Below are 21,856 nucleotides of genomic sequence, written 5' to 3' on the forward strand. Positions count from 1 at the left end.
TTTCAAAGTTCCACAAACAGCTCAGATGAAGAATCAGGATTATTAAGCTTCTCGTTCATCTTGAAACAGCACCATAGAAACTTTTAGTATCTATCTTATCACTGGAGCAGATAAATGCTATGTGGTTTCATCGACAATATGGCACATCCAACAGCATCTCTAAAGCACTGTGCTGGAGCATCAAAACTATTCACCAAGAGGTGGGGATTCTTTGTGTACTTTCCACATGAGCCAAGTAGGGTGGATTGGAAGAATTCAATATTTGCAAACACAAGGGAGGAGAAAAGGAAGATTCACATACATTATTCAACTGGATAAATACATGAACAAAATGAAAGCAGCTATGATGGGATACAAACATAAAATGAGAGGATAGTAGCTATAAAGATCGTGCTCCTACCTGGCATTGTCCACCAACTCAGCCAAAGCTCCAAAAAGAAACTCATGAGTGGTTCTGAAACGTTCAAAACAAAACAAATATATTCATCTCTACTTTCTGCCATCAGAATTTCAAAATACAGATGTGCGAGAAAAAAATCAAAAACCTGCTGAGCGTTATTTGGTAATCTCTGTGAAGTAAAAGAACAAATCAGTGAAGCTTCTGCATATCACATCCATTTGAACTGATCCCAGTAAAGATTACAGGTTCAGTTTTTCCAGGAAGTGTCTAAATTACATAATACAGGGTAAAAATGTATTGCACCTTAACACGTTACTTCAAAAGTGCAGTGATTTTTTTTATGTATTTGATGCAGGGTCCCACAAGTGGGGATTAAGGTTATAGAATCATATAGCATAGAAACAGATCCATCAGCCCACCGAATCTGTGCCAAGAACCCATTTACATTAGTCCTACACTAGCCCCATTTTATTCTCACCCTGACAGACATTTGTGCGATAATTTTAATTCACTACAAAAACTATAAATGTTACTGGTAAATGTTATTCAATAGGCAACTTTATTTGCTTTTTTCCCCCCCAACTTCTGTAAATTCTCAGTTACTTACTTATTACAAATAACTGCTGGAAAATCAATGGTTATTACCATAATGAAACAAAGTAATTGCCATTGCCTGCAATAAGCTAATGGATTCTTAACTCTCTATTAAAAAATAACTACCTGTAGATTATCTCACAATTTTGACAGCTATAACGATCAGATATATCCAGGGTAGTCTTTGGTAAACCTAAACCAAATCTGTCACTGCATAACAATTATGGCTAATGAATCCTTCACATGCTTTTCTTTTGGGTTTTTGTGCCTAAAATGGATGTGTATTTGTTGTAAATTTTGCTCAAATTCTTTAAATGTTAACCACTGCTCACTTATTATCATAGCTTTTAACATTTTCCCTACCAGAGTCAACTTATGACTCATAGCATTGCAGTTGTTATGCTTAGATCCTGATTTCAGGATGAACAAGATCATTTTCAACCTTTCTCTAAAATTCAACATATTATGATCACTCTTCCCCAAAGATTCCTTTAACTACCAGATCATATTGCACAATATTAGGTCTAAAGTAGCATGTTCCCTCTTTGGCTCCTCGGTATCCTGATCTAGAAAATCACCTCTAATACACTCAATGAATGTGTCTTCCATATGGTTACCAGTTTTCCCAGTCTATGTGTAGACTGAAGATCCCATGGTTATTGTATTATCCTTGTTATGTGTACCTTTTATTTCCTGATTTACACCATGCCTTATGTTATTGCTCCATGCCCTATACTTACTATTTGGGGCCTACAGACAATTCCCACCAGAACAGCTGCCGTTTCTTTGCCCAAACCAATTCTACTTCGTTTCATAAGTTATAATCTTTCCTCTCTACTACTTTTATCCCATTCTTTATTATTAGGACTACTGTTCCTCTGTTTCATTTTGCTTGTCTCTTCTAAAAATGAAGTATGCCTGAATATTTAATTCCCAACCTTGGTCACTACAGCTAGGTCTCTGTAACGTTTATTAGATCATTCCTATTCTTTTTATTTGTGCCACTAGTTCATCCATGATCTGATGAATGCTAGGTGCATTGAAATAAAGATTTTTTTGCTATAAATGTTGAGGTGGGTCTCATTTTACTTAAAATAGCATGGTTTAATCTCAGGTTATGTTGTGAAATATTCTCACTCTATCAAAATAGTGGTTAATCCAGCAACAGATCATTTTAGCATTACACCTGTGCTTTCTTCTAGAATAGAAGTGGGCATAATGCAAACATATTAATATGTAGATCATTAGTGTCTTAAATCCTGGTGGTATCACTGGTCCCATCAGCACTTAAGTAGACAGCGAGTTGCCTGCAATACTTGAATGTCTGTAATACTTCAATGTCTGAACCCTTCAGGTTATTTTTCTTCTGCAAGATACCAAATGCGCTGCTGCACAACATTTGTTTCTGTCCTTTTTATACTGAAAAGCCTGTGGCAACACTGATGTTAACTGCTGACAAACCCCTGGGATTCCTACTCAAAGCCTGTCTGCAGTTTCACTATTAAATTGTTCTACTTCAATGAAATCAGATTCCCAAATCACCAAATGCCCCGTGATCTGCATTGCTCTGACTATACTTTCTCCCATGAACGCTAAAGGGTTAGTGTATAAGTAAAACAATGGATCTATTCTATGGGAATAATGGAACCATGTAAATCATACATCTGACTTTTTCCCTAAAAATTAAATGTTATCTCAAAATATCAAAGCATCCAAAATAAAATTGGTGGTTTAATCAGATGCAATAATTTTGAAATATAAAACTGTTACAAAAATAAAGACAGGCTACATTGTCTTCACAAAAGCAACTGAGTAGTGCAGGAAATTCCCAAGTGGCTGAGCAAGGCATAGAGGGATACGAAATTAATGCAGGCAAGTGAGATTAGTATGGATAGGAATAATGGACAGCACGGTGTGGTGGGCTGAAGAGCCTGTTTCTATGCTGTATGGCTCTCTTTGACTCTATTATCCAACTTTGAGTATAATAGCTAGAGTGGGAAAAAGTCTGAGCAGACAGATAAAGATGTAATACCCATACTATTTAGTCTGTTATTATTCAGCTTCCGTCTTTAAGTATCCAGTTGAGATATAAAAACCGAAGGGAATTTCATGTTCCCTTGGTACTCTTCCAAATATAGCCCCCCCCTCCACCTCCCACCACACTGTATCCCACTATATCTTCACTATAATTTTCCCCTCCAACCCCAAACACCATCTTGTTCCTTTGACATACAAGACATTTTTAATGTGCAGACATTGCCCAATGAATCAAAGTGATGTCACTGTAAATAAGAGCAGAAATTTAGACATAGTAAAAATGTGTTGGATGTAGAAGATAAATCACATGAAATTAACATGATCTCTCATACACCTTAACATAGCGTACCAAGTTAAAGCTCTGGTGCCATTGCCCACTAACTACTAGCAGTTGGAACTTTAGTTGCTGGGTAAGTGAACCTTCTACCTCAACAGGTCCACTATAAACTCTTGTTTATCTGTTACTTATTCACCCAAAATTCTCATGCAACTAGCAAAAACCTTTTTTTTAAAGAAAAGCAAGTCTTCGAAAGTTCTGTGAAACATTATGAAATACTATTAGAGTATCCAGAACACCATGATAAATGGCACTGTCCTTTTGACATTTATAATCAATTTTAGTTTAAGTAGTAGCCCAGCCCAGACTAAGCTATGCATAAAAGTCAATGAATTTTATCATGTAAATAAGATCAAACAGTGAATTTTATTTCCACTGTTATGCAAATAAGTGTGAACAGACTTTTTTTTGCTTATGTTTCCTACGGGCATTGTAGCTCTCATCTGATTAGCAGCAACGCCCTCTTTGTAGATGGTGAGTACAGTCATTTATATTTCTGTATTGTACATTAAGACTGTTTAGCCTTTAAATATAGAATTCCTATATAAAACATTGTTATTTAAAGGATAAAGAGATCACAAGACAAAGGAGCAGAAGCAGGCCATTTGGCCCATCGAGTCTGATCCATGGTTGGATGACACATGGTTCAGCAATTTACTTAAAGGTTTATGCATAGAATACTAATGCATAATGTGTAATAATGAGCAAATTCTCATGCGACATGCCCCCTCATTGGATGTCGGATAGCTGAAGGTGTACTGTACTTCAGAAAACTGCCCAACATTTGGGACAGCATTACAATGGATGTGAAATGGTTATTGGTGTTGTTACAAGAAAGTTGGAACACAAGAAGACAACAGTACTCCAGAAAATAAAAATGCTCTCTGCCACCCATCCTGAATATATAGCAGATTACATACAGTTCTTGTCACCATACTGCAAAATTATATGGAGTCACTCAGGAAAATGCAAAGAAGATTTACATGGGTGACATCAGAATGCAGGGGTCTACATATCAGGAAAAGATGAACAGATCGAGTCTCCCTTCTTTAGAGGTGAGCCCTCGGCAGGCATTACTCAAAGATATTTGAAATTATGAAGGGAGATGACAGGGTGAATATAGTGACAATGTTCTCATTTGCAGGGAAGAGCATAATCGAAGGCAATCACGATAGGATAGTCACCAAAAAAATTCAACTGGGAATTCAGAATAATAAGAATGTGGAACTCATTACCAAAGGAAGTGGTTAAAGTGCATAGTATAGACTTATTTAAGAGAAAAATGAATAAGCATAAAAAGATATACAAGATATCTTTATTAGTCTCATGTTCATCGAAACACACATGTACATCAAAATACATCTTTTGCGTAGTGTTCTGGGGCAGCCTGCAAGTGTTGCCAACATAGCACGCCCACGACTTCCTAACCCGTACGTCTTTGGATGTGGGAGGAAACCGGAGCACCCGGAGGAAACCCACACAGACACGGGGAGGACGTACAAACTCCTTGCAGACAGTGGCTGGAATTGAACCTGGGTCACTGGTGCTGTAATAGCGTTATGCTAACCGCTACACTACTGTGAAAGTAGGTTTTGATGGTGAATTTGGATGAGGAAAGATGGAAGATGCACAAACCGGTTGGTCAAATGGCCTGTTTCTGTGGTGTATATCCCTGCATGCCAGTATCCTGTTTGCTAACCTAAACTGATCAATATCAGCAGCAGTTGTCAAAGAAGGGAAGTCAACAAAAGTTAACATTCGGAATTTTTCATTAGCTGCATACGACCTTCACATCTGTCAACAACTAACACTGTTGGTATAACCCCACAATCAAATGTGATTCCATTTAAACTAGAAGGCCAAGCATATTAAGGAATCTCTTAAAATAAAAACTGATAAACAGAAATGGGGATGTTTGTACTATTTGCATTCTAAATTCTCAGATAATGAAATGAGTCCATGTGGATAGTATCAGGCAATTATGACTTCCAACAGACTATCCACCTCCTCATGACATTCAATGGACTTTAGTCTCCCACCACAAACATCAAGGGTTCTCTCTTACTTAAATGGACCAGATGGTCAGATAGCTCAGTATCCTGTAGCAAGAGGTTTGCCTCTTGACTCACCAAGGCTCCCCCAACCAACACCCCCACCATTCCCCCCCCCAACTCCACATAAAATGCACAGGTCAAGTGTGTGAAGGAATACTTGCCCAGATAAGTAACTCTCACACAAGCATAACAGTTTTCTTGATTGGCATCAGATTCACCATCCTAAATGTTCACTCCTCCATAACCAGCAATGTGTACCACATACAAGGTGCACTGCAACAAATGATTATGGCTTGTTCGATGTCAACTCCCAAATGTATGAACTTTACCATCTAGAAAAAATGAACCATGTGCTTGGAACATCACCTGCAAGAACCCCTTCAAGAAAAATTTCATCCTATAATAGAATCACTTGGCATTCGGTATGAAGTAGTCAATTAGATTCGACATTAGCTTAGCAGGAGTAGCCAGAGAGCGTAGTAGGTGTTGTCTCTCTGACTGGAGCTGTGGACTAATGGTGTGCCACAGGGATCGGTGCTGGGTCTGTTGTGGTTTATCATCTATATTAATGATTTAGATGATAATATGGTAAACTGGATCAGCAAATTTGCAGATGACATCAAAATTGGGGCATAGTGGACAATGAGGAAGGCTATCAAAGCTTGCGAAGTGATCTGGACCAGCTGGGAAAATGGGCTGCAAAATGGCAGAAGGAACTTAATGCAGACAAGTGTGAGGTGATGCACTTTGGGAGGACGAACTAGGGTAAGATTTACACAGTGAATGGTAGGGCTCTGAGGTGCGTGGTAGAACAAAGGGACCTGGGAATACAGGTCCATAATTCCTTGAAAGTGGCATTGCAGGTAGATAGGGTTGTAAAGAGAGCTTTTGGCACATTTGCCTTCATAAATCAGGGCGATGAGTCCAGGAGTTGGGATGTTACGTTGAAGTTGTACAAGACGTTGGTGAGGCCAGATTTAGAATATTGTGTGCAGTTCTGGTTACCTACCTACAGAAAAGATATCAATAAGCTTGAAAGAGTACAGAGAAAATTTATAAGAATGTTGCTGGGACTTGAGGACCTGAGTTACAGGGATAGTGTGAATAGGTTAGGACTTTATTCCCTGGAGCGCAGGAAAATGAGGGGAGATCTTATAGAGGTATACAAAATTATGAGGGATATAGATAGGGTGAATGCATGCAGGCTTCTTCCCCTGAGGTTGGGTGAGACTAGAACTAGTGGTCATAGGTTTAGGGTGAAAGGTGAAATATAAGGGGAATCTGAGGGGGAGCTACTTCACTCAGAGGGTGGTGTGAGTGTGGAACAAGCTGCTAGCAAAGTGGTGGATGCAGGTTCAATTGTAACATTTAAAAGAAGTCTGGATAGGTACATGAATGAGAGAGGTATAGAGGGCTATGGCCCAGATGCAGGTAGATGGGACTAGGCAGAAAACCAGGCCAGCATGGACTAGATGGGCTGAAGGGCCTGTTTCTGTGGTGTACTGCTCTATGACTCTAGGAATATATTTATGGTCTTTCATCAATTCTGGATCTAAATAGTGGAATATTGCATCTTGCCACAAAAGCTCAAGACAGCAGCTCACCACTACTTTTTCCGAGGGTAATTAATGCTGGCTTTGCCAGTGACATCCATACCCATAGATGTTTTATAATTTTATGTCTGATATTTATGAATTTAAATAAAAAATATATAATACACACAGTGCAGTGTAGCCACTTTGCTCCACAAGGTTTTATTCAAGTACATATTGTCTGTAAAGTTGCAGTGGGTTTACATTACTGCCTTTAGTTTGACCTTGAACAATTATTTTACTTTTGTACGGGGTCTCAAATGAGAGGTTAAAGAATTGGAATTGGTTTATTATTGTCACTTGTACTGAGGTACAGTGAAAAACTTGTCTTGCATACCGTTCATACACATCAATTCATTACACAGTGCATTGACATAGTACAAGGTAAAATACAGGATGCAGAGTACAGTGTCACAGCCACAGAGAAAGTGCAGTGCAGGTAGACAGTAAGGTGCAAGGTCATAATGAGGTAAGTTGTAAGGTCAAGAGTCCATCTTATTGTACTAGGGAACCATTCAATAGTCTTATCACAGTGGGACAGAAACTGTCCTTGAGGCCTGGTGGTATGTGCCCTCAGGCTTTTGTATCTTCTGCCTGATGGGAGAGGGGAGAAGAGAGAATGTCCCAGGTGGGTAGGGTCTTTAATTATGCTGGCTGCTTTATCGAGGCAATGAGAAATATAGACAGAGTCCAAGGAGGGGAGGCTAGTTTCCGTGATGTGTTAAGCTGTGCCCACAATTCTCTGCAGTTTCTTGCGGTCCCGGGCAGAGCAGTTGCCATACCAAGCCGTGGTGTATCCAGATAGGATGCTTTCTATGGCACATCAATAAAAGTTGGTGAGTGTCAAAGAGTGCCAGATTTCTTTAGCCTCCTGAGGAAGTAAAGGCACTGGTGAGCTTTCTTGGCCATGGCGTCTGTATGGTTGGACCAGGACAAGCTATTGGTGATGTTCACTCCTATGAACTTGAAGCTCTCAACCCTCTTGACCTCAACACCATTGATATAGACAGGAGCATGTGCACCACCCCCCTTCCAGAAGTCAGTGACCAGCTCTTTTGTTTTGCTGTTATTGAGGGAAAAGTTGTTGTTGTGACACCATGTCACTAAGCTCTCTACCTCCTTCCTGTACTCCGACTCATCATTATTTGAGATACGGCCCACGACAGTAGTATCATCCACAAATTTGTAGATAGATTTAGAGCAGAATCTGGCCACGCAGGTGTGAGTGTATAGGGAGTAGATTAGGGGGCTGAGGACGCAGCCTCATGGGGCACCAGTGTTGAGAATAATCGTGCCGGAGGTATTGCTGCCTATCCTCACTGATTGCGGTCTGTTGGTCAGGAAGTCAAGGATCCAGTTACAAAGGGAGGTATTGAGTCCCAGGTCTAGGAGTTTGGTGATGAGTTTGCTTGGAATTATAGTATTGAAGGCGGAGCTGTAGTCAATAAACAATGGTCTAACGTAGGTGTCTTTACTGTCCAGATGCTCCAGAAATGAGTGTAGGTCAGGGAGATGGCACCTGCCATAGACCTGTTTTGGCAGTAGGCGTATTGCAATGGTTCGAGGTTTTCTGGGAGGCTGGAGTTAATGTGTACCATGACCAGCCTCTCAAAGCACTTCATGATGGTGGATGTCGGAGCCACCGGGCGGTAGTCATTAAGGCATGTTACCTTGTTTTTCTTATGTACCAGGATGATAGTGGTCTTCTTAAAGTAGGTGGGAACTTCAGATTGAAGCAAGGATAGATTAAAAATGTCTGCAAATACCCCCACCAGCTGATCTGCACAGGATCTGAGGACACGGCCAGGGACACCATCTGGGCCAGATGCTTTCTGTGGGTTCACTTGCCGGAAGACTGATCTTACGTCCTCAACGGTGACTATGGGTTCACTTGCATTTAAGGCTGATGGGGTGGGTGATGACATACCAATCTCTTTCTGTTCAAAACGTGCATAGAATGCATTAAGCTGATCGGGAAGGGATGCGCTGTCTCCTGGCATCGGTGATAATTTTACAGAGGTCGTATCTTGATTTCTTGTAAAGGTCAGGGTCACCCAATTTGAATGCTGCAGTCCTAGATTTCAGTAAGGAGTAGATCTCCTGGTTCATCCATGGTTTCCAACACACTTGCTGATAAAGTCCGTCATAGTGGTGACATACTCCTCGAGGCTGGCAGCTGAGTCTTTGAACATGGACCAGTCTACTGACTCAAAATACTCATACTGATAGTATTTTGGTAACACACTCTTGAAGTTAGCCTGGTTGAAGTCACTTGCAATGATGAAGAGGGCCTCAGAGTATCCTGTTTCAAGGCTGCTGACCACAGAGTATAGTTCATTGAGTGCAGGTTTCACGTCCATCTGGGGTGGGAAGTAGACTTCTGTTAGGATAGCCAAAGTGAACTCCATGGCAGGTAGTATGGGCTGCACTTTGCCATTAGATATCAGATACGTGCAGGAACTCACTAGGACTGTCATGTCTGAGCACCATGAGTTATTAAGAAGCAGACCCCTCCACCTCTACAGTATCCTCAGGCTGTATGGCGCAGTCAGGTGAAGCAGGTGTAAGCCACGTTTCAGTGAGACATAGCACACAGCAGGCCCTCAGTTCTCTTTGGTAGGTCAGTCTTGCCCTTAGTTCATCAACTTTGTTCTCAATGGCCTGGACGTTAGCTAGTAGTATGCTGGGGAGGGGGGTCTTCAACCCATGCTGTTTCAGTCTCCCCTGCAGCACAGCCCTCTTACCACATTTCTGAGGTAAGTGGCTACGACTCGTCGGTCCTGGAAGATCTGGAGTGGATTCATCTGGACTGGAAGGTAAGTGATTTCTTCTGAGGGGAGCGCTGAAGGATTCCAAGCATCGTGGCACAGCATGGTAAGAGAATCAACTGCATATATATTCTATGGTTAAAATCAGATAGGTACAGGTAAAACTAAGGAAGGTTGTCCCAAGGAGCTAGTCCACGTGGTGAAAAAGGACACAGCAATCTTAGTGATGGTTCCATAATAGGAACTCCAATAACACATTCAAATCTTACTTGGGCACCAGTTACCTGATGATTTGTGACCTTTCACTAAAAAAAAGATTATAGCGATAAACTAAATGAGTGATATATGTCTTTCAGTGAATGAAACTTGCTACCCCTACCCAGTGTGGTCGACATGGAGACACACAGTCCTAATGCAGGGTCTCAGCCCAAAATGTTGACTATTCCTTTGCCTCCACAGATGCTGCTCAATCTGCTGAGTTCCTCCAGCAGCGTGTTTCTTACTTCAGTTTGGTCAATTTGTAAATGCAATCCCACAACAGAATATTAACATAATGCAATTTCTTATGGCTGACCAAAAGACGAATAACATATGCAGATTTGATAAGGAATATCACATCAACGTCACAGGATATTGTCTCTTACTTTAAATTGGGATAACATTGTGTGGGTGTAATTAAAACCTAGATGGAGGCAAGGGAGGTGAAAGCTACAACCTAATGAATCAACCTAATGAACTGAGTTATTAACATAAATATCCTACCTTTTAACTTCAGTGAATGAACACTAAAATAATTGGGAACAATGATTAGTATAAACCAACTGTTTCAGAACAAAAGGGAAACATGATCATTCCTACCATCAAAAATTTTACAAACACACTTTGATAGACACTTTCCTCCTTTGTCCAGGTGCCTGTTTTCTGGACAAGAATGTGTAGCTTACTCAAGTTACATCATTATTTACTGCTGAAAATGATTTCAATAATCCATGTAAATTGATTGTCACTACCAACTGATTCCTGTAAAATCAATGCAACACTTCCAGAACATTCAATTCTCCATCTTTAGTCCATTTAACGTTGATATTCAAAATGACATCACAGCATCTGGTTATATGTGGTTCTAAAAAAATAATGCAATATATCTAATCCCTTTTCTTGAGGATCAATTATATTCAGCTCTATTACCCACCCCAACATTCCACACAATTCACAAATGCATCCAATGACATCAACAACAAAATTCACTAGTATGCCTTTGGACATGTTAAGAAAAGATTGAATTTTGTTGTTGATGTCTGTCTTTGCCAAATGACTCCTAAGATATGGAAAGTGGTTAACATTTTCCACATTCTCATGGACCTTCATTGTTCAGGGGTTGTGCTATGCAGTGGGGCAAACTGGTAAAGGACCTTTGTTTTGGGGGTTTAGTGCAAGCCTTGTTCTCTAACTCTTTAGTTCTTGGAGCATGATCTCTAAAATGTGCACGTGTCATCTGTGCACCTGCAGTTCAGTAGCTGAGGCTAGAGTAACCATGGTTCTGGAATAAGTGAACAATTTCCCATTCATCCTGTAGATTAGCTCCATTCTAGGAGAAATGCATCTTGGAAGGAAGGTGCAATACTGCAGCAAGAAAGATCAAGAGGATGGTTGGAGAAATAATCCAGCCTTGATCGCCCACAATCTGTACTAAAATTCAGTTTACATCATACAGAAGACTGCATCATCTTCAAGGTCTCCTCTTTCTGGATGAGGGATAGGAAGCTGTGAATGTAGCCAAAGCTCCGCTCCATCTAGTTTTAGATCTTCAGCAACTTCACCACCTGTACCCAAGACCTTGTATTTTTAGTTGATATGTTGTCTTTTTGGCCTAGGGTGGCAACAAGATTGACCAGAGAGTGCGCTGTAGGATGGAGTCATGGAAACACAGGTCAAGGACAACAAAGTCTCAGTTAAGCAATTCCTTGAAGTATTCTTTCTAGTGGCAATGACTTCACTTTGTTCTCAACTTCTCCTCTATCCTTGGCTCTCAGTTGGTAGGGCCATTGGATGGTCTTGACAGTACTGAAAAATCCACGATAATTGTGGTTACCTGCTGGTTGCTGGACCTCCTGCATTCTTTTGACCACTATCAATTCTTTAGTATGAGTTTTTGTTGAACCTTGATCTTCAGGTGCTTTTACAACTGCTGTCACTCTACTCTTTAAGAACGGAGGGAGGCAAAAGACAGGAAATTATAGGCCAGTTAGTCTGACTTCAGTGGTTGGTAAGATGTTAAGAGTCCATTATTAAGGATGAGGTTTTGGGGTACTTGGAAGCACATGATAAAATAGGCTGAAGTCAGCATGGTTTCCTTAAGGGCAAATTTTGCCTGACAAATCTGTTGGAATTTCTTTGAGGAAGTAACAGGCAGGATAGACAAAGGACAGTCAGTGGAAGTTGTTTACTTGGATTTTCAGAAGGCCTTTGACAAGGTGCCACACACAAGAGGCTGCTAAACAAGATAGGAGACAGGAAAGGTACCAGCATGGACAGAAGATTGGACGACTGGTAGAAGGCAAAGAGTGGGAATAAAGGGGGCCTTTTCTGGTTGGGCGCCGGTGACTAGTGGTGTTCCACAGGGGTCGGTGTTGGGTCCGCTACTTTTCACGTTATATGTCAATGATCCGGAAGATGGAATTGATGGCTTTGTGGCCAAGTTTGCAGATGATACAAATATAAGTGAGGGGCAGGTAGTGAAACAGGGAGTCTGCAGAAGGACTTGGACAGGTTAGGAAAATGGGCAAAGTAGTAGCAGATGGAATACAGCATAGGGAAGTGTATGGTCGTGCACTTTGGCAGAAGGAATAAAGGCATAGACTATTTTCAGAAATCGGAGATGCAAAGGGACTTGGGAGTCCTTGTGCAGGATTCCCTAAAGGTTAACTTGCAGGTTGAGTTGGTAGTAAGGAAGGCAAATGCAATGTTAGCATTCATTCCGACAGGACTAGAATATAAAAGCAAGGATGTAATGCTGAGGCTTTATAAGGCATTAGTCAGACCACATTTGGAGTACTGTGAGCAGTTTTGGGCCCCAAATCTAAGGAAGGATGTGCTGGCATTGGAGGGGGTCCAGAGGAGGTTTATGAGTTTGTATTCCTTGGAGCTTAAAAGAATGAGGGGTGACCTTATTCAAACATATATGATCCTTGGGGGCATAGTTACAAAATAGAGGACTAGTCACTTAAAGATCAGGTGAGTAGAAATTTCTTCTTTCAGAGGGTAGTAAATCTCTGGAATTCTGACCCTGAGGGTGATGAAGGCCAGATCAATAAATATTTTTAAGGTGAAGGGAGTTCACAACAACTGGAGAGTAAGCCTAACCCTAAACCAAAATGGACATTCCCAAATGTACACACATGGAATTCAAGAGTTCCAATAAGTGTAGCTCTGCATATTCTGTTTCTGCACTGTTTATTTTATTACCTGTACCTCATCAGATATTTCCACTATGGAAAAAGCTTGATGAGGAACAGGTCTTCTCAAGCAGGGGGGAAATATAAAGGGTAAACATTCAAGCGTGATGTAATTGAGGCTTGTAAGTTAGTCATTAGACAATTTTGAAAAATCCATTCTCTTAGGACAATAACTGGAACCTTCTCCATAAAACAAAACCTGGCTAAGGATGCCTGGCACCAATTTTTAATTATACCTGTAAATACTCAAAGAGAATAATTTTAACCCATGGGGCCTCTTATTCCTCTCACGTCAACACAGCTTCCAGCAAATGTCTTTAACATTTACCAAACAATTCCAAAATGTCAATGTTTTCACCCATCCAAAACTTGTGGACGTAAAACCCTTGTATTTTAAGACAACTGACAACTGCCATTTACATCTGACAACTACCATTTCATCTGACAACTACCATTTCTGACAACTACCATTTACATCTATACAAAGCACTGACTGCCCACGTCATTTGCATTAACAGCAGCCAGTGTTGCAAATTCAACTAGAACCAGTTCCTTGAAATCTAGGAAAAGGTGTCACAAACAAAATGCCTATATTCCTGTTGTATATTTTACTATTCTCTTATGAAGGAAGGGAACAACACACCAGACCTTTTTTTCTGAACAGATCAGAACAGTTGACAAAAATGACCAAAGAAATAAATTTTAAGAAGGACATTAAAGGAAGGGAGAGGGAGGTGGAGAGTTTGAGTGGGAATTGCAGCGTAGGACCAAGGTAGTGAAAGCATCACGCACGAATGGAGAAACTTTGTAATGCACTGTAAAACAGAACTAAATGACAGAGAGATCTAGTACATAGAACAGTACGGGCCCTTCGGCCCACGATGTCGTGCCAACCTATATAAACTTTATCCACATTCTAACTATCCCCCTCTCTACTTCACCTCCCATAACCTTCTATTTTTCTTTCATCTATGTGCCTAAGAGTCCCTTAAATGACCCTATCGCATCAGCCCCTACCAACCCCCCGGCAGTGCATTCCAGGCACCCACCACTCTGTGTAAAAAATCTACCTCTAACATCCCCCCTGAACTTTCCTCCACACACTTTAAATGAGCGACCTCTAGTATTGGCCATTACTAGAGGTACTAGGGAAAAGATGTTGGCTGTCCACTCTGTCTCATAATCTTATACACTCTTATCAAGTCTCCTCTGATCCTCCAACTCTCCAAGAAGAAAAGCCCTAACTTACTCAGCCTCTTCTCATAAGAGATGTTCTCCAATCCAGGCAGCATTCTTGTAAATCTCCTCTGCACCCTCTCCAAAACTTCCACATCCTTCCTATAATGTGGTGACCAGAACTGAATACAATATTCTAAATGTGGTCTAACCAGGGTCTTATAGAGCTGCCACATTACCTCTCTGCTCTTGAACTCAATCCCCCAGCTAATGAAGGCCAGCACATCATACGCCTTTTTAACCAACCTGTCAATTTGCATGGCAACTTTGAGGGATCTATGTACTAGAACCCCAAGATCTCTCTGTTCCTCCACACTGCTAAGAACCCTGCCATTAACCATGTACCCTGCCTTTAAGTTAGATCTTCCAAAGTGTATCACTTCACACTTTTCTGGGTTGAACTTCATCTGCCACTTCCCTGCACAGCTCTGCATCCTGTCAATATCCCGTTGCAACCTACGTCAATCTTCTGCAAAATGTACTACACCACCAACCTTTGTATCACCTGCAAACTTACCAACCCACCTTTCCACTTCTTCATCCAAGTCATTTATAAAAATCACAAAGAGCAGGGGTCCTAGAACAGATCCCTGCAGAACACCACTCGTCAACAACCTCCAGGTCGAATGCTCCCCTTCTACAATCACCCTCTGCCTTCTGTGGGCAAGCCAATTCTGAATCCACACAGCCAATTTTCCATGAATCCCATACCTCATGACCTTCTGGATGAGCCTACCGTGGGGAACCTTGTCAAATTATTGCTAAAATCCACATACACTATATCCACTGCTCTACCTTTATCAATCTGTCTTGTCACTTCCTCGAAAAACTCTATTAGGCTCATGAGGCACAACCTGCCCTTCATAAAGCCATGTTGACTATCCCTTATAAGACAATGCATCTCCAAATGCTCATAAATCTAGTCCCTAAGAATCCTCTGCAATAGCTTGCCCATCATGGATGCAAGACTAACTGGTCTTTAATTCCCAAGATGATCCCTTTTATCTTTCTTGAACAATGGAACAACATTTGCCATCCTCCAATACCACTCCTGTGGCCAGGGAAGTTTCAAAGATCATTGTTAACGCGTCAGCAATCTTTTCCCTTGCTTCCCATAGTACCCTGGGGTATATCCTAACCGACCTCGGGGACTTATCTATCCTAATGCTTTTTAGTAGCTCCAACACTGCTTCTCCCTTAACCTCGACATGCTCCAACACATTTGCCTGTTCTATGCTAACCTCCCCTTCATCTAAGTTGCTACTGGAAGGGACTGCAGAGAAAGGAGGGGTGGGCAAAAATCACAGAGATTTGAAAACATGGTTGAGACGTGTAAAATTGAAGTTTTGTCCTGGCAGGACTGTTATCCATCATACACATTAAAGGGGACTCAGACCTACAATGAGTTAAGATATGGGAAGCAAAATTTTGGACGAGCAAAAGTTTACGTCAGGTACAGGAGGGCACTAAAGTTGTCAAGTCCACTGATAACAAGGGAAATATGATTGTTGCAGCAGATGAGCTGAAGTGGGGGGGGGGGGGGGGGGTGGGTGAAGAGCTATGTGATAAATATGGAGGTTAAAATATGCAATCTTGGTGATACAGTTGTGGCTAAAAACTCACCTGACTAAACAGAGCCAAGATTGGTCTGAATCAGCTTCAGACAATTTCCTGGGATGGGAATGGTGTCGTGGGCACAAACTTTGAGATAGAGAACAAAAACAGTGTCTTTCAATCTTCTATTTAACCAGAGGAAGTTTCTGCTACTCCAGTTATTGGATGTCAGATAAAATGTGACAAATTTGAGAGAATGAAGTGGCCCAAAGAGATGATGGTGACATGGATAGATGTGATATGGCTGTGAATTATATCGCAAAGAGTTAGCAAGTAAATGCTAAATAAGGCAAGCTTAGTTCCTTGGCTGCAGTGCAAGAGCGGGAAAATCTTTGCAGTTTTAATAAATAATGTAACCAAACAAGACCTGCAGAATGCAGGAAAGGCATTGAAGACAGGATGATCTTTGTGGAAAGCTTCAGACAGATCAAGAAGGGTGAAAAGTGATCTTCTTCGAGCAGTTTACTAAGAGTGCAACTCGATCTCAACACCATTGTATGGCCACTAAACAATTTGACAGCAATAAAATGTCAACCATATTGGTGAGTCTGGAGTTGTGATCTGGTTGGTAAGGATGGCAGGTCTGCTTCTCTGAAAGCCGTTTATGAAGAAGGGTAACAACAATCTAGTAGTTTCATGGTCACTGATGTTTCCCACTACCCCCTCCTTGGTTTAATTGATTGTGCCATGAAAGAATGGCAAATGAACTGACGGGAACACGTGTCCCAGGATCATATTGTATCTCAATCAAAATCAAGACTTCTAGATGCTGGTCCAGTAATACAACCATAATGGAGACTGCAGATGCTGGAATCTGGAGCAACACACAAAATGCTGGAGGAACTCAGCAGGTCAGGCAGCATCCATGAAAGACATTGGAGAGTCGACGTTTCGGGTCGAGACCCTTCATCTGGACTGGAATTTCATCAGGAACGTAACCGCTATGCTCCCACGCCAACTGACTTGGTGCAAAGTTGCAACCATCACTTCTCTTGACTGGAATAAGTTTTTGTATCAAACAAAAATGTTGGTGTCCCAAATCACCACTTAAAAATAAAAAGTTTTGGCTATAAAATCACCAGGAACACTGCCATTTCTGCACTCTGTTTACTTCACAAAATAAGGGTAAAATCATAAATTACATACATGAAAGAAAAATAATGGAAAACCAACAAACTGCAGATGTAGGAATCCGATATAAAAATTTTAAATCAAAGACAAGTATCTTCAGTCTAAAATATTAACCCTTTTCATTGTTGCTGTCTTATCTGCCGAGTGCTGCCAACACTTTCTGTTTTTATAACATAAACAAGGCGTTCAAATAAATTAAAACCAACCAGGTAAATGGTTGATAAACAAGAGCAAAACCACAGAATAGAATTAAAAATATGGACAGACAGCCTTCACATCACTCACGTTAAAGGGAATTGCATAAATAATTCTCAAGATTTTTTATTTATTCCTTTATATAATAAAATGCCACCACAGAAAGAACAATTAAATGGACATTCAACACAACAAAACCAGTGCTTCAACTTTAATTATTTGATTACTGCACAGTCAAAAACTATGCGAATAGACAACATCTTCTAAGTTTATCTTAAAGTAGATCTCTGTGTAACAGGTCAGTGTCCTACTTTGGGAAATGCAGTTAAGTTAACTAGCCTTTATTTTAAAGGGGCTCCAAAAGATCCAGAAGCTATGATTTCCACAGAATGCATTTCAGAAGTGGACTGCTCTGCACACCAAAACGGAACTATAACTGAAGACTGTTGTTATACAACGTATGAAGAATGGAACCAGGTCCAATGGATTTTAGGAAACATGTAATCTAAAATGTAAATAATCATTATATCTTTAAATAAAAAACGGATGTAAAGGCTGGCCCGGTGAGGCGGCGCTTCCTCGCCCTGCACTGGTACTCACGAGTTGGTATGCAGGTATTCAAAGGTCAGTTGAGCACGGTTGAGGCAGCCGTAGTTGGTTGCAGCCATGGCGCCTTGCCTTGTCCGGCCCTGTCCGCTAACGCAGCGCCCGGCCTTCCGAGCGCCTCCCCGGGCTCAGGCTCTCTCCCGGGCCTCTCCCGCTCTACGTCTGCTGATCTCCCAGCCACATTTACCGCTCGGCTGATGACACGTGTCGACGCGGAGCTTCGTTTTTCCCTCCCCCTCCCCCCCAACGACTGTAACAAATCCTCGCCGTCACTCGTCGGCTGTACCCAGACCCAGCCACCTCACCAACCTCCCCCCTCGCTCCCGCCACCGCATCACCCACACACACTCTTTCAAAAGTAACTGCAACCACCAGTCCGACTGCGCAAGCTCGGCCTCCCTCCCCACCCCCTTCCCCTCCAAAGCCGCGCATGCGTCTCAGCAGATCGCCTATGCTGCCAACTGTGCTGATTTTGAGGGGGGAAGAAAAGGCAATTAGCTCATTCTGGTTTTGTTTTTGCAAACAAAAAGGGGACAGGGTTTTGTCCCGAAATGACCTGGTGTCAGCTCAGTTCACAGCATAGCTAATCATGTCAGCAGGAACTGGGTTCAAGCCCCCAATTATCCAGGTTTCAATGCAACGTTGAGAATAAGTGAAATAAAAACAAAAAATGCTGTGTTAACAAGTCGTTGTCCTACCATGTAAATGTACACAAGTTAACTAGCCTTTATTTTAAAGAGCTTCCAAAGACCCAGATCATACATTGTAGGTATGATTTCTACAGAGTGAATTTCAGAAGTAGACCAATCTGCACACCAAAAAGGAATTATAACTGAAGAATACCATCCTCCTTTTCAACTTTGAACAGTCATGAGTCAGAGATTCCCAGGACATAGAATGTACTGCACCAATGAGCAATACTGGTGCAAAATAATAAATACCTTACAAAATACTTCCTTACTCAGTCTTATCATACCTGTACAACATCTGCAGATTTCTAGCATCTGCAGTGTTTGTTTTTAGATTAGTGTTGAGAAGCAGTGCCTTGGTGCAAGATTAAAATTAAAAAACCGCAGAAGCTGGAAATTCAAAATAAAAACAGTAACTGCTGGAAGCACTCAGCAGATGAGGCAGCATTTGAGAAATGGTTAACCTTTCAGTCTGTAAATCCTTTGTTAGAACCTTTATGTAAAATGCAGTTATTTGTATGTGTTAAACTGAATCCTGGTTTTCCTGTACCAATGGTTTGGGTAGAGGACAAAGACCCCAAACTCTTATATTATTGTAAATGTTATACAGGTATTATAAGATCAAGTAAGAAACTATTTTGTTTATTATTTTGTACCTGTACTGCTTGCTGGTGCACGGTTAGTGTAACGCTTTACAGCACCAGCGACCCGGGTTCAATTCCAGCCACTGTAAGGAGTTTGTACGTTCTCCCCATGTCTGCGTGGGTTTCCTCCGGGTGCTCCGGTTTCCTCCCACATTCCAAAGACGTACAGGTTAGGAAGTTGTAGGCATGTTATGTTGGTGCCGGAAGTGTGGCGACACTTGCGGGCTGTCCCCAGAACACTCTATGCAAAAGATGCATTTCACTGTGTGTTTCAATGTATATGTGACTGATAAAGAAATCTTATCTTACACTCCATATCCTAGGAATCTCTGGCCCATGGCTGTTCAAAGTTGCAAGAGGATGGTGATGAGAACCTGAGTCCATGCATTGGGAGCATTCAGAAGCCCCAGGTTAAGCAGAAGGAGTAGACCACCTCGCAACAACCTGCCCGACAGTCCCATCAGCCACCACCTGATCCACCTGTGGAAGAGTCTGCCTGCATTTCCCACGTTGGCCTCATCAGCCACCTCAAAACTGGCATGGAAGCAAGTCATCCTCTATCTCAAAGATGAAGGATACTTTGTGTATTCAGTACTCAGAATATCACTCAGCAGAGCAAATGACATGGAGTCTGGAATATATACCTTGATGAACCATTGATCTGAATCTGAAGAGATGATTGAAATGAAAGATTTGGAGAAAAAAGGGGTAAACAACCAAAGTCAATAAATCTGCAGACTGGGGGAACTCCATTGTGATGAGCGAGAAATTTAATGGACAGCTAAAGATTAGCCTAAACCCAATAGACCTGACTGATCAGAAGGGACCACTACCCAACCCCAACTCGGAAATAAATCATTGAGGCCAAAGTTTTCAGCAAACTTTGTGCCAGAAGTGAGTATTAGAATCTGAAATTTGATAAAGGAATCTTCACAGTTGGCAACATTTAACGCATCATTTCAATGATGCATCCAATGTCAGCCTTTTGGCCTTAGAACAAAGCAAAGGAGTGTTTCAGCTAAGTATAGACAAGGCCCAGAGAGGATACAAAGAAGCAGTTGGCATATCAATTGACAACCAGATGACAAAGCACAAGACTATCATCTCCATGAAGCAATGGGAAAAACCAGAAAGGCAGAGGTCACGTTGAATGTTGACAAATGCACCATAAAAAAAGAATGCCAGTTCTTCACAATGATACACACAACAGAGTGAAGACAATCCCAAAAATAGTCAAAGAGGACAATGAAGAACTATGAAGTTTTCTAGGGCTACTCCAATACGAGTTCTTTTCTCACATCAGTACATATGGCAAACCTGAGAGAACCACTTAAGAACGTTGAATAACATTGGTCACAATATCATGGTAACTGAGGAAATAGTGTGCACAGAGACAAGTAGGTCATCCTCCAACTGATATGAATCGTATTATTTTGCAAGCAGATATTCTATTAAAGGTCTGGGAGCAGCTCTAGTTCAAGATGGTGAGCCGATAGCATTATCTAAAGTCTACATAGAAAGAAATTTATAAGCAACTTTATTAGGAATGTGAGAATTTCAATACGAGGAGGTGTGAAATTGAAACTGATCACCAAGCCCTACAACAAATCTACAAGAAATACCTATGTTGAGCATGTACAAGGCTGCAAAGGGTGCTCTTGAGAATTCAGCTCTGTGATTTTATTCTAAAATACAAACTAGGAAAAGGAATAGTACTAGCAGATGCACTGCCTTGATATGCCCACAGGAGAAGCTTAGGGTGGGAAATCCAGCTAAGAAGACATACTACCTAATAAATGTGACAACAAGAAAGCTGAGTAAAATCAGAGACTGACAAAAATGAGGAGTTACAAATGCTCTCTGAAAAGTTAGTACAGGGATGTCTGAAAAGATGAAACAAACACAGCTGGGAACAAGATGTAATTGATAACAACTTACTGTTCTACTAGCTGGATTCAGAATTATTATACCCAAAAAAGATGCCAAGAGAATTATCTTAAAAAGGTAAACCAAGGTTATATCAGGAAAGGGAACCTTCTAGTTGTCTCACAGTCCTATTGGGAGAGGGGAGGGAAGATTTCCTGTATTCAAACTCAGCAATGATGAAGGAGAAGTGATACATTTCCAAGTCAGGATGGTGTGCGACTTGGAAGGAAATCTGTAGGTGTTGGTGTTCCCATGCATTTGTTTTTCTTATCCTTCTTGGTGCTAGAGATTGCTGGTTTAGGAGGTGTTTTCTGCTGGCCAGTGTGAGTAACTGTAGTGCATTTTGCACCCACTGAATGTAGTGAAGGGAATGAATGATTAGGATGGTGATGAGATACCAATCAATTGGAATGCTTTGTCCTGGATGGCATTGAGCTTTTTAAGGGTTGCTGGAGTTTACACATGCAGGCAGGCAGATGGTATTCTATCACATTCCTGATTTTTGCCTAGTGGACAGTGGAAGGTCCTTGGGGCATCAGGAGGTGAGTCACCTACCACAGGAAACATGCTTCTAATCA

General features: G+C 41.3%; 1 protein-coding gene across 1 annotated transcript in view; it reads right to left on the bottom strand.

The window, feature by feature from the left end:
- The window catches only part of morc2 (MORC family CW-type zinc finger 2), a 63,111-nt gene extending 44,811 nt beyond the window's left edge, over nucleotides 1-18,300 (bottom strand). Inside the window, exons 1-2 of the mRNA XM_052031930.1 lie at nucleotides 18,014-18,300; nucleotides 401-454 (exon numbers count right to left, since the gene is read on the bottom strand). Of these exons, the coding sequence (XP_051887890.1) occupies nucleotides 401-454; nucleotides 18,014-18,081 (122 nt within the window). The 5' untranslated portion in view covers nucleotides 18,082-18,300. The remainder of the gene's footprint in view (nucleotides 1-400; nucleotides 455-18,013) is intronic.
- Nucleotides 18,301-21,856: the final 3,556 nt, after the last annotated feature.

This window comes from Pristis pectinata, chromosome 17 (assembly GCF_009764475.1).
Source record: "Pristis pectinata isolate sPriPec2 chromosome 17, sPriPec2.1.pri, whole genome shotgun sequence".
In the NCBI taxonomy this organism is placed as follows: Eukaryota; Metazoa; Chordata; class Chondrichthyes; order Rhinopristiformes; family Pristidae; genus Pristis; species Pristis pectinata.